Raw genomic sequence first — 14,717 nt, 5'->3', positions numbered from 1 at the left:
TCTGTGCTGACACCTCAGAGCCGGGAACCTGCTTCGGATTCTGTGTCTCCCTCTCTCTCTGCCCCTCCCCTGCTTGTGCTCTGTCTCTGTCTCTCTCTCAAAAAAATAAAACAATAAAAAATTAGATTTAAATAAATTTTAAATCTCAACTGCGTTGGGGGGCGGTGGGGGTTGCTTGGGGGAGATGGATGTATAAAACTGCAACAAAAAGTTTCACTTCCCTTACTGTGATACACTGATACTTTCTATCCTACTTCCATCTTCTTAAGATGCTAAAGGTAATTCATTAAACTGTATCTTCTGACTCACATTTGACAAATACTGATAAATTCCTGACAGTTACAAACATTTAAAGAAAAAAAAACTTTGAAATTTAGTAAGTTGATTAACACTTCTCATCAAGACTGATCTTTAATACTGTTAATAATACACAAATTATTTACAAGTATTTAAATAAGTCTTTGAGACATAAGGCACAGATATTATATATATTGTAAAGAGAAAATACAGATGGGAAATCATTTCAACCATTAAAATCAATGAACAACTAAATAAATACTGTGTTCATGGGTCAGAAGACAGTATGTTAAGATGTCGATTCTCCAAACTGATCTATAAATTCCAACAAAATCCCAGTTAAAATGTAAACATGTTGTTTTTGTAGAAATTGACAAACTGATTCTAAAATCTGTATTAGCCAAAACAATTTTGGAAGAGATGAACAAAGTTGGAAGATTCACGCTATGTGACTTCAAAAGTTCCTATAAAGATACAGGAATAGTTAACAGTCTGGTATCAGCATAAGGACAGATGAACAGAACAAAATAAAGGAATAAAGGAATATTCATGTTTTTCCATCCCCATCCCCACCAAAAAATAACTTTGATCCTTACTTTCCAACACGTAAAAGTTAAAATCAATCATAAACCTAATGTAAAACAAAAGCTATAAAACTTTTAGAAGAAAAGAGAGGAAAAAAATCTTTATGACTCTGGGTTAAGGTAAGATTTTATAGAGCAAAGACAAAATGGGTAAATAGGCTTCAACAAATTAAAAACTTCTCTTCAAAAGATACTTTTAAGAGAAATGACAAAACAAATAATGAACTGAGAGAAAATATTTGCAAAGCCTATCTCTAATAAAGGACTTGTATTCAAAATACGTAAATAACTCAAACTTCAATGAAAAAAAACCGCTAAAGGAGGAAATTTGTATGGAACCACAATTGTAATGTGTCAGGAACCGAGAGTAAGATGCTACTCAATTCTGAAACCTCAGGCCTCCTCACCTCATCTCATCATCCCCTAGTCCGGGATAAACTTTAGAAAAGTATAGTGTTTCTTCATTGTAGTAACACACTGTAAAAACATTTAATAAACATTTGAATACTGCAATACTGAAACTGTTTCCTTAAAATCAACATGACAAGGCAATGGCCACTATTCTATGGCATCAATGCATAGCTCCAGGCAAGAGATAGAGAAAAAAAGAAATGAAAAGATATGAGGATTAAAAAGAAGCAACACAGCTGTTCTCATCTGCAATCAGTCAGACTGTGTAGAAAACCACAGAAGATTTAACAAAGTCCACTGCACTTCTACCACATATACACACACAAATTTTGAAATGTAATAGGAACAATGCTCAAGAAAATTCTCTCTATAGGAGAGAGATGCAGATGCTAATAAGCTAGGTAATTTCCCAAACATGACATCCTCTAACAGGCTTAATCATCACCTATCAGGGGAAGAAATGAACAAATACTACTTATTCTTCTTACCAGCAAGGGCCTACAGAATTCGGAAGAAATTTATATAAAAAGTAAATAAGGCTTGAAGATGACCAACCTGCTCCTCTGCTATTCTCGAAGTATTCTGAAGTTTTACTATTGTTTTATTGAAAGCCTTCTGCATTTCTTCCATTTGTTTTCGGTACCTGTGGAGTAAGAAATGATTTAAATTAGCTTTAATTTCTTATTTATTAATTTATTACTGCAAACACACTTCTGATTTCAATATTTGAGATAAATCTACTTTTTTGAAAATGACTTTGTTGAGGCCTGAAACACTTATAAAAGTAAAATAAAGAAGCTCCTTGAGCTATTTGCTACCTTAACATCAATTCTATGCATCTCACTGCTATCCAAGATTAGTCACGTTTTTGTTCAATTAATTTATGACAAAGGAACCAAGAATATACCATGGGGAAAGAACAGTCTCTTCAATAAATGGTGTTGGGAAAACTGGACACCCACAGGCAAAGGAATGAAAGTGGACCACACTCTTACACCATCTACAAAAAGTAACTCAAATGGATTAAAGACTTGAATGTAAGACCTGAGATCATAAAACTCAGAAGAAAACACGGTGGTAAGCTCCTTGACACTGATCTTGGTGATGGTTTTTCGGCTTTGACAACAAAAACAAAGACAACAAAAGCAAAAATAAACACGTGGAGTCCACATCAAACTAAAAAGCTTCTGCACAGCAAAAAACCCCATCAACAAAATGAAAAGGCAACCTGCCAAGTGGGATAAAAAATTTGGAAATAATGTATCTGATTAGGGGTTAATATCCAAAATACATAAAGAACTTCTACCACTTAAATAGCAAAAAATTAAACAACCCAATTAAAACACTGGCAGAGGATCTGAATAGGCCTTTTTCCAAAGAAGAAATACAGGTGGACAACAAGTACATGAAAAGATGCTCAAAATCACTAATCATCATGGAAATGCAAATCAAAATCACAATGAGAGATCACCTCATATCTATCAGTATGGCTATTACCAAAAATATAAGAAATAACATGTGCTAGTGAGGATGTAGAGAAAAGGGAACCCCTGTGCACAGTTGGTGGAAATGTAAATTGGTACAGTCACTCCAGAAAATAGTAGGGAGGTTCCTCAGAAATGAAAAATAGAACTACTATATGATCCAGTAACTCCACTTCTGAGTATTTATCTGAAGAAAATGAAAAACACTAACCTGAAAAGATATCTGCACTCCCATGTTCACTGCAGCATTATGGACAATAGCCAAGACATGGAAGCAACTTAAGTGTTCACCAAAGGATAAATGGATAAAGTAAATGTGGTATCTGTATACAATGTATTTTTCAGCCATAAAAAAAGGAAATCTTTCCACTTGCACAAATGAAAGGATGGAACTTGACGGCATTGTGCTAAGTGAAATGAATCAGAAGAAGAATATTGTATGATCTCACTTATATGTGTAATCTAATAATAACAGTACCCTCAAACACATAGATACAAGAGAACAAACTGGTGGTTGCCAGAGGTAGGAGATGGGGGATGGGAGAAATGGATAAAGTGGGTCAAAAGGTACAAATTTCCAGTTATAAAATGAGTAAGTAATAGGGATGTAATGAAGAGCATGATGACTACAGTTAATAATACTCTACCATATATCTGAAAGTTGCTAAGAACAGATCTTAAAAGCCCTTATCACAAAGAAAGAAAATCTTGTTAACTATGTAGTAAGTGAACGGTAACTAGACTTAATGTGTGGTCATTTCACAATATATACAACATTAAAACATTACATTGTATATCTGAAATTAATGTTAATTATATCTCAATTAAAAACAAAAAAATTATTAGTAATTTCTGTGGTTCCCTTAAGGCAGCTGATGGGTCAGGGAGAAGCAGGTGTGAGGTACCTACCTATGTGGGCATGCATGCACATGCACAAACAATTTGCCAATAAATTGTATATATGGATTAGGAGGAAACCCATTGGGACAGAATGATGACCTCAGTGACATCTCATTAGAGGCATCTTGATTTAAAAGGAGTAGGTAAAGGTGGTGTTTCAGATACTCTGGACATTTATTGCCTAGGTGTTTATAAAATGTTGGAAAAGAAGTCCTGAGAAAACCAGACAACTTAAGGGATAAAAAAGAGCAAACAAGTACAGGGAAAAGGGAGAACTATGACTGGGGTTCTAATCACTGCATAAGCACACTGGCACTTATGAGCACAAGAGCATAAATTATCACAACTAGAACTAAGATTCTAAGACATATGAAAGACTGCAAATGTTGCCTAATCATCCAGTTCAGTCCACTTTAGTCTTCACTTATTTAAACTCTTAAATGACATCTTATCTAGTTTCACTAAGAACTGCAACATCCATAGTTTATATAGGTATTACATATACAGTATAGATACACATGTTATAGAATACTATAATGTCCCCATGAGTACTGTGGGAACCAAACAGTAAAAGTGGCTGAAGTTAAACAGAAGAAAGGAGAAACTGATTAAATTCAAACTTGTTGTCACCCTAATATATATATATAGATAGACAGATAGATATAGATGATATAGATATAGATATATAGATATAGATATTACATCACTTAGTACTTCTAAAAATCAATTCTTTAAGTTCTTGATCAATATCCAAATAACTTTCTTTCTCCAGCTAAAATGGCACTGACTACTATTATATCATGAGATAATTAATCCTCTCCTCCTCTAGTCACAGATCATACTATGCCTCTTACCTCACAGTGCAAAGTGGACTGTGCTAATTATGATAAAGCTTACCTTTGGCTAAGCTCCTCCAGATAGCGACCACTGAGAGACATGTTAACTTCTAAGGCTTTTATACGATTATTAAGTCTCATAAATACTGACTCCTTTTGGTTTGATCCATGTACAAGATTTCCATTAGTGTATCCTAGATCTGTGGAATTTTGCAGTTCAGCATAAAAGTCTGTAGCCGTCCTCTGTAACCCTCTTAAAAGGGCATCTTCCGGAGATTGTTCTTCCTCTTTCACTTCAGGTAATGAAGAAGAATCCGTAACGGGAGTCAAAATTTGCTTTGGTGTGTCAGCTATGTTCATTTTGGCTTCCCCATCTTCACCGTCTGGCATAGTAGCAGTGTTTACAGGTGGCACTATTGTTTCAGATAGCTTTGTGATAATGTGCATGGAGTTTATATCTTCTTTTACAATATTATCCATTACTTCATTAAGTTTATTTGTTTCATAGATCACAGTTGGCTTCTCTATAGAACTAAAACTCTCAGACTTTTTTTCTGTTTTATTAACAAGCTCAACAGAACTCTCCAGGGGGATCACTTGAGATGGTGTAGGTCCTGTCTCAAATTTAATAGGCTCAGATACTTCTATTTTAGATAATGAATTGATTTCTGGAGTAACATCTAAGAGAAGAGATTGAGAAAGAGTTTGAGGATGGCTTGGTTCAAGTTCAATTGCATCTGCACTGTGATTAATCAAATCACCTTTGTGCATACTACTTAAGTCACCTGGAACAATAGTTTCAGCTTCCTTTTCATTATTCTTGCTGTCCATTTCTCCACTTGGAGGTGGCAAGACTAAAACATCCACTGATTCTGCAGGTAGCAGTAATGGCTGAGCTGACACAAGATGATCTTTTTCTTTCTTTACAGCAGTTCTGCTACGTTGCCGATAAAGAGCAACTCTAACTGAACACCATTTATATATATATTCAGAAAAACTAGAAATACAACAAATTGTAGATAGTTCACTGCAAAATATTTGTGTCTCTGACTCAAACCAGGGTGATGATTCATCCTCCTGTTCACCACTACCCAGAAGGGTCACTGTAGATGGACTTGCCTCTTCTTCTTCCTCTTGAACTAGCTGTACAATGGGACTCTCTTTTGGAGTCTCTGGTGATGATAGCTCTGTATCGTGTATGTGTCCTTCAGTGGTTACAAACCTAGAAATATGTATCATAATTACACATCACTTTAATTAGAAATCTAAAGTTAAAACTGCGTTAAAAAATCAATGTTTCATACATAAAATAAAAGGAAGGCTGAAAATACAGAAGAAACCAAAAACTTTTTTGGATGAATTTTTCCCTACAAATCATTTTCATTATAAAAAGAAGTATTACTCACAAATGGTGACAGAAAGGCCATTCATTTATCAGAGATCAGCCAGATGACTGAAATGACCATACTTACTAAATGAAACTTACTTTTTAAAAATATCTATTTAAGAATTGCTTGTACGTGGATTCTAGAACTAGAATCCAAGGTTCTAAATACTTATGAACGCACTTTGTGTTTAGGTATCATACTTTTGAAAGGTAGCTAGATTTCTCAAAGAAAATTTTTCTGTGGATGATTAGGGGATTTCTAAGGTAGCATTACACACACACACATACACACACACACACACACGATTATCTGCATCCTTCCCTCCCCAACTCCCCAAAATGATCTTAATATCATCTGGGCTAATTATCTATTACTTAAAGGCAAATACTTAATCACTCTAATGAAAATCCTGGCTAATAATAATAGTGCCCCATCTGTAACTCAATCCCATCTCTAAGCCCTAGAGTATGTATGTAAGGCAGGGGAGTGTGTGGGGTGGAACGGGTGGGAACAGTGTTGTAAATTATAATCTCTGTGGTTCATTCCAGGAAAAAAATAATGAATTTCCAGGTGTAGCCCTTACAGCACAAAAGGTACAATCTTTTTTTCAAATAACGCAATTTGAATACCAAAGAAACATTTTCATATACAATCTTCCTACTTTGAAAAATTACTAAGAGGGGCGCCTGGGTGGCGCAGTCGGTTAAGCGTCCGACTTCAGCCAGGTCACGATCTCGCGGTCCGTGAGTTCGAGCCCCGCGTCAGGCTCTGGGCTGATGGCTCGGAGCCTGGAGCCTGTTTCCGATTCTGTGTCTCCCTCTCTCTCTGCCCCTCCCCCGTTCATGCTATGTCTCTCTCTGTCCCAAAAGTAAATAAAAAAACTTTTAAAAAAAAAAAAAAAAAAAAAAAAAAAAAAAAACAAAAAAAAAAAAAAAAAAGAAAAATTACTAAGAATGACAGGAAATGTTTTTGAATAAAGACTAATATCACAATAGCAAAGGTAGGAATGAAACAGTACCTAAAAAGCTAGATTTTCATCTTGTTGACAGTGAAACAGTAAATTAGATTATGTTCCTTTAAATAGACGATATATAGATATATAATCTCTAAACATCTTCTACTGCTTACTATGTACCATATAAATTATGACAGTGAAAATGAGCAGAATCTGAAGAAGGGGAGGAAGAAAAACTAAAGTGAATTAATTTGGTACAAATTAAATTATATACCATCTGTACATGCTCTAATCGGAGCTATACTTTAAAAAACTCAAACCTGGAAAAAGAAAATCAGTCGTCTTTTCATAGTAACTCAACAATGACACCCTATCATGGATTCTTTCATTTTCATTTATTTTCTTCAAAGAAATTGCCATATAATCATCAAAAAGAATGTAAAACAAATAAAAAAAAACATTTAAAAGCAAATAGATTTTATACAAAAAAATCTATTAAAATCAAACTCTAATATAGAAAAGTAAAAACTACTACATTAGTGTGATGTGGTATCTTTCAACATTCATGTGTGTGTGTCTGTGTGTGTACATATATAAAATGAAATCGGTTTCATTTAGTTTTGAAAAATAAAGACATACTATATGTTATTAACTGAAGAAGTCTAGTTACAAAATTAGAACTAGCAATCACAGTAGATTTCTTAGTATCTTCTAGGAATCAATGACAAGTAAGGCTATATTTTCTCTCTAGTCATCCAATAAATAAATATCTTTAGTCTCTTTCAGAATGAACACAGGATACAAATTTGTCACTGTGCCCTTCAAAGCACAAAAAATCTCATTTCTGTATCAGTATGGTGTTTAGGAATTACAGCTCAAACCATACGCACTGCAGGTTTCATTACATAATTCCTGTTCAAAAATCTTATCCCGTTAAGCAGAGTTCTGAGAGAGTACATCTACTGAAATATACAAAATTTACAGAAACAATGCCCAATTATCCAGTCATTATGAGCCTATCTGTTACAGATAAGAAGCAGAGGTGGCAAAAACCCTTAATCATCTTTGGTAGGAAAGACTAAAAAAATGAGGATATTTTATGTTAACTACATGACAGATATTCCTGCCCAAGGTGCCCCACTGCAACCTGGGGAAAGACCTCTATCAAATTCAATTTAAGAAACTAAACACTCTTAAGAGTTTGCTGTGTGACAAACACGTAATTTAAGAATCACGCTCTAGGTATTTCAGGGTACCCTTTATAGCTTTCTAGGCACAACACATATACTTAATCAATGTTTTTAAATTTGAACTTAATAAAAGCAATCTTTTAAAATTTGTCCTCAAACCTATACCTGTGGAATTAGGCCAATTATTGGTAATAAGGAAAAGATTTAGTGTTGTGAATAATAAAAGTAATACATAATTTCAAAACAACAAACATGTGGTCTGGGGTAAAGTGCATTCCTAGTACCCAAAAGGCAACTCACAGATATTTTAAGTGGTTGTGGAATGCCTGCCCTCTGATTCAGAGCTTTCTATAGATTATCATTTCACACACAAATCCAAAGTATCTTTCTATGTATACTTAGCTCTCCATTTTAACAGAACTCTAATATCACAATAGAACTTACTCAGGTGATGGAACAGGAGTTGAAACAGGAGCTAAGTCAGGCATTTTAGGTGCAGCTGTGGCAGTGGCATTCTCAGATATACTTTTATTTCCTATTTTAAGAAAGATACCCACGTTGAGTTTAAAAAAGCTATACCATGAAGATATTTCACTATAACAAGTAAAGAACTTTAGTTTCCGGGGAAGAAAAAAAAAAAAGTCAAACAGGTTTGCTACTGCAGACTTTATTTTCTTCCATCAAAGTTCTTTTAGAAAGAAATGATCATACAAAGTCAGAGCTACAAATAATGCATATTCTTTCTCAACTTCTCAGATAATTAATGCAAGTCAAATGACTATTAATTTCATGTAATCTTATATGATTAACATGACTTCTAGACACCTAAAGGAGTTACGAAAGAGAATGAAAAGAAACGTATGGGTCATTTTAAGTTTGCACTTGGAACTAAGTACTTTCTAAGAGCAAAAAAAAAGCAAGATGGTTTCTCCTTGTTACTGACATTCTTACTTGGCATTCTGTAGGGGAAAAAAAATCACCTTCTAAATTGGGTAGTTGTTTGATAAATAAAAGAAAAGCATGCATGAAGTACCACTGGGCCATCAAAACCTCAGGAAAGAAATAAGTGGTAAAATTATTACTTCTACAGCAGGGAAGAGTCAAAAAATAAATTCATGAATTTCATATAGACAGGAGGATCCTTATTGTAAGAATTTGTGAAACTCATATAAACAATGAATAACAGAAGACTGGTAAGTTCCTTTGCATCATCTCTTTATTTCTAAATGAAAAATCACACTGCTTGGCTTATTAATTAATTTTCGTAACGAGAATGACCCCTTGAGTATCAGAGATTTAAAAGACCCATAAAATGATGAGGTACCTTCTGTCAGGTCTTCAGTTTTTGCTCCCAGAATATTAGCAGCAATATTCACCATATTTAGAATGGCATCTAAAACAAAATTCAATCAGAAAAAATACCAATACACCTAAATATTCTTATAAAGCTTAATATCAGATAGTCAAAAAACCATTTTTAATGGTCTTTTTGCATTTTCTGGACTAATTACCTTTTTGTCCAGCTTACTATATAAGTCCAATATAGGACACAAATTTCAGCCAGAAAGTATAAATCTGAATTTTTATGTTCAGAAACTTAATTATACTTTTTTGGTAAAGCTTCCCCGAAACTTCTGCCAAAACACTATCTTTAGCATATTACAAAATTCAAGTAAAATTCAACATACAGCCTGGATTTGGACAGGGAAAAAAATGTGACAACCAAAATTAATATTGTACAGAAAAACTTACTTTTTTAAAGGCTTTACAGTTTAGAACAAAAACAAAAAAAAAGCGTGAAGAAGCAGTTTCCCTCAACAGGTGATTTTTACAGGTATAAATAAACAAAATGGGAAGATTATTATCTGAAGGACAGCAGAAAAATTTTATTTTCAACTATGAACATATCTATTGATAATATGGTTAAATCCCAACATGACTGCTTTGAAACAAGTGTCTTTGATAACTTTTAATAATAGATAATAAATGGTACCAATTCTTTTGTGAATTGGGTGGGTATGGGAATTGGCAGGTGAAGTCAAAGTCACAACACCTTCAGCATTATACATAAAGCAATCTGCATACCTGCCAATTCTGCCTCTCTTTCTAAAGAGGATATTTGGATGATGAGTAAAGTGGTACAAACCTTAGTACCTGAATAAGCAGCCAAAGGTACAGGTGTACCACAAAATACCTAACTCCATAAAAAGCTGGTGCCGAGAACAGGTGGCTTCCTTCTATGATGTAATTTTAAGGAACATTAACTTCCATTACCAATCTAATCTTGGATATTCCACTAGAAGTTAATTCACCAGTATCAGGTATTTCTCCTATTAAAATATTAAGATCTGCAAGGGCTACATATTAAGACTCATCAGTTATTTCTGCCTTGGTTTCCTTTCCTAAGAGATGCAAAGGGTTTTCATCACACTTTCAGCGAAAACCACAGATGTAAGCAGGAAAGGCTGTAAGGGAAGAAAGCTGGCACACGATCTAGAAAGTTGAGAAGAAGCCAAGCACTGTCATCTGGAGCTGATCCTATGTAGATACATGTTTTAAGGCAGGAGAAAGTAGTAGGAAATTTCAGACAGTTTGAAAAGTGATGACTAGTAGTCATAAATTTTGAACTTTACATAATTATGGTTCTATATATGAAAGACAATAAAGGAGTGGTACTTTGTTTCCAATCATTAGTATAACACACAAAAGCTTTGTACTTGCTTCATAAATGTCTAGGATTATAGGTTGCCCTTGCCCTTCGACCTGACAAATTGGTAAACAAAGAAGCAGGGTTGATTCTTAGGCTAACGCATGGGAAAAAACAGGAATGAAAAAACCGTATTTCCTCACAAACGAAGGTAAAGTAGCAATGGAAATTCTGTTATTTCCCATAAACCCACTTTTAACATCAACCAATATTCCAACAGTAGAAAAGATTTGCAAATCATATATCTGATTAGGGGTTAATATCCAAAATACGTACAGAACTATCGCTCAACAGCAAAAATTAAAAATCCAATTAAAACGCTGGCAGAGGATTTGAAATAGGCCTTTTTCCAAAGAAGACCTACAGATGGCCAACAGACCACATGAAGATGTGCAACATCACTGATCCTCAGGGAAATACAAATCAAAACTGCAATGAGATATCCCCTCACACCTGTCAGAATGGCTAAAATCAACACAAGAAACAATACGTATTGGTGAGGATGTGGAGAAAGGGGAACCCTCTTGCAAACTGGTGAAAAAACAAATTGGTGCAGCTACTCAGGAAAACAATATGGAGGTTCCTCAAAAAGCTAAAAATAGAAATACCCTATGATCCAGTAATCACACTATTGGGTATTTACTCTCAAAATACAAAAATACTACCATCAAGGAGATACATGCACCCCAATGTTTGTAACAGCATTATCTATAATAGCCAAATTATGGAAACAGCCCAAGTGTCGATCGACTGATGAATGGATAAAGATGAAGTACACACACACACACACACACACACACACACACACACACACAATGGAACACTACTGACCCATAAAAAAGAATGACATCTTGCCATTTGCAACAACATGGATGGAGCTACAAAGTATTATGCTAAGCGAAAAAAAGGCAGACAAAGACAAATACCATATGATTTCACTCATATGTGGAATTTAAGAAACAAATGAGCAAAGGGAGGAAAAAAGAGAGAGGGAAGCAAACCAAGAAAGAGACTCTTAACTATAGAGAACAAACTGATGGTAACCAGAGGGGAGGTGCATGGGGGGGATGGGTAAAATAGGTGACGGGGATTAGGTACACTTGTTGTAATGAGCACCAGGTGTTGTATGGGAGTACTGAATCACTATATTGTACACCTGAAACTAATTACACTGTATAGTAACTGGAATTTAAATAAAAACTTAAAAAAAAAAAAAACCACCCAGGAATGGAAACACCACATTTCCTCACACACCAAGATAAAGGAGCAATGGAAACTCTTGTTATTTCCTCATAAACCCACTTTTAACATCAACCAATATTGCAATAGTATCTGATCTTCTACTTGGTCTGCCAGCCAAAGTTCAGTTAAAACTGACTGCTTCACACATTCCAAATTTTGGAGTCAAATCTATACTCTAAAATCAATCTTAACTCAGATACAAAATTTTGGGGGCACTGAAATTTGGGGGCATTTATTGTTACAGAATTCATTAACAAAAGCAAAATTTGGCAAATTTCTACATTCTCAGCCCATCCAACCATAAGAAATAATTTTGCTACATTCACAGAACACTGCCAAATGTAGTCTTACTTTGTCTTTTGAGAGAAAGCAGCTTTGTGAATATTCAATTCTGACCACTCCCAATTTGTATCCAAACACGTGACAGCTTGTCACAATGATAATCTGACCACTAAAAATCCTTCAGAATAGGCTAAAGTAATAATTTGGAATACAGTACCAAACTAGATACCTGTCCTTAATTTCTCCCAGATTAGCCAACTCCTTTATCTTTGAGCTGGGCACTATTCATCCAATCTCATTCCCTCAGGAATGAAATTCTCCCAGGGATCATCAACATGTTATCCTTAGTCTCCAGCACACTCTGGCTCTTTTGGATGCAGGAAACAAACTACCTATGATACCACATAACAAGACAAACCAACAAAATAACTATTTCCTCCCATGTGAATTCAGATACCTCTGCTGCATGTCCACCTTCGTTCTCTCTTCTCTTGCTAGGTCCTTAAAATATATACATTCATAAAAATACTTTGATGTAAAAGAAACCAAAAACTGTATACTATCTTAAACATACACACAGAAACCTGGCCTTTAAGTGATTCTAACAAAATGCAGACCGTATTTAGGAGTAAAGGCAGACTTGCAAGAATATTAAAGTAGAGAGTGGTCTGGAAAATCCATGTGACAAAATACAAAAAAAGCAGAGTAATGTGAAGAATTTTTGTTGATGTAAAATATTTAAATGCTCTGGTTCAAAAATGTAAATAAAAGAATCAGGCAGAAGAGCTGCCTAGCCGGCATATACACAAAATCAAGAATGTTGCTCTAACATAGTAGTTTCTCCCTTTTTGGCAATTAAGAAAATTATATCAAGAATGTCCAAATATGTGGTATGTATGTTCTTTGATAACCAAGTCCTAATAGAAGCAATGTACTCTGGTGACATGTATTTCCTGTAACTACTAACTAACTGTTCAATACCAAAAGGAAAAAGGAGTTTCTATTAAGATTAAAGCCACAGAATTCTGTTTTGGAGACGCTATGTAAATATAAAAAGTAAGTCAGGCCAACTTCAAGCTAATTCACAACGTGTGATGAGAACAGTTAAATTCAGATATTCTAGTGCCAGAGACTAGCTCTTTGGCCTGATTCCATTCTGTTATTTACTCCTTAAATGTTATACCACCTTGGAGGTAGTAGCAAAGTCAGGCTCAGAAATAGTCCCAGACTCTTCACAGAAAACTAGGAAGAACAGGTATAGACAACAGCAGTGTTAGGTCATGTCTATAAGCTTTATGACACCAAAGTCTTATCAGTCAGGTACTATTGCCTCTCTTTTTTCTGAAACATCAAGAGATGGACATCTTTTTAAACTCCATTTTCTATGTTTAGGCTTAGCTAACATCCTCCCACCCATCTTGTCTCACTAAACAAATTCTTTCAACACTAGAACACGGGAAGGTAAATAGACTACCTTTCCAGAGATCCATAAAAAGAAAACTAAATATGTTACCAAGTAACACATCTTCAAGGAAGAAGATCCCAAAGTAGGATATAAATAAAGAAGATTCTGTATCTAATTAATTCAAATAATACCTTGGTCAGAGAAGTGATTACAAATAGGGAAATGTCCTCCATTGAGATATAACTGGGCTTTAATGGTGTCTAGCAGTTAATCCCCTAAGAATACAGAAAAAGAAACCAAGAATATCAACAAGATTTCCTTTATCTAATACTATGGTAAGGTACCCTAAGGTGCCCCTTTCCCTTCCAATAACCATCAGAAGTGAGAGATCTTTCAGTCTGGGGCTATTTTCTGACTCTATAAAATAATAACGCTGCCTCATAGCTAATATAGCATCACTGAGCTATGATGATTACTACATATCAGAATTTTTCATATGAATTTAAGGACATGAATATGAATATCCACATAGATAAAACAGCATCATGTTTTTCACTCCTAAAAAACTATGTCCCACAGCAGTGAATGAAGCACCTATTTTTAATTCCATCATCAACTAGATAGCTAAGTTTTCTACTTAAAAGTAGTTTCTAATATCTAGAAAGTCAATTGACTAGCAGTAGAGTGAAAAAAGTATATTGAGTTAATATGCAACAAAGTTAAATGCTACATAAAAGGATTCCTCTTATGCAAGTATTTTTAACATTCTTCTTCCTATGCCTTAAAAAGTCTACTGAAGACTACAGTTTTCTATGGAGAGCATAAGGGGAAGAAGGGAGAAGAAAAAAGATAAAAACAAAACAAAAAAACCGACGTGACTCCTAGCTTCCTATACTGGAGCTTACAAAATATCTACTTAAGTATATAAATTACTGGTTGAGTATCCCAAAAGGTATAAAGACAACATACACCATAAGATTGGGATGCAAGGAACTCTACTTACTAAGAGCAACAAGGGAAATGCACAAGAAACTAG

At 34.6% G+C, this 14,717-nt stretch overlaps 1 protein-coding gene across 4 annotated transcripts in view; it reads right to left on the bottom strand.

The window, feature by feature from the left end:
* SUCO (SUN domain containing ossification factor) overlaps nt 1-14,717 on the bottom strand; it is a 91,031-nt gene that overhangs the window by 22,004 nt on the left and 54,310 nt on the right. For all 4 annotated transcript variants that reach the window (XR_007458715.1, XM_049633965.1, XM_049633964.1 and 1 more), the window contains 4 exons: nt 9,370-9,438; nt 8,490-8,580; nt 4,574-5,734; nt 1,848-1,935 (listed from right to left, as the gene is read on the bottom strand). Coding sequence is in view for 3 of the 4 variants with exons in the window: in XM_049633965.1 (XP_049489922.1) it covers nt 1,848-1,935; nt 4,574-5,734; nt 8,490-8,580; nt 9,370-9,438 (1,409 nt within the window). In the remaining variant the exon portion in view is untranslated. The remainder of the gene's footprint in view (nt 1-1,847; nt 1,936-4,573; nt 5,735-8,489; nt 8,581-9,369; nt 9,439-14,717) is intronic.

The sequence above is a fragment of the Panthera uncia genome, chromosome F1, assembly GCF_023721935.1.
Source record: "Panthera uncia isolate 11264 chromosome F1, Puncia_PCG_1.0, whole genome shotgun sequence".
NCBI lineage: Eukaryota > Metazoa > Chordata > Mammalia > Carnivora > Felidae > Panthera > Panthera uncia.
This window is presented reverse-complemented; position numbering and strand designations above follow the sequence as displayed.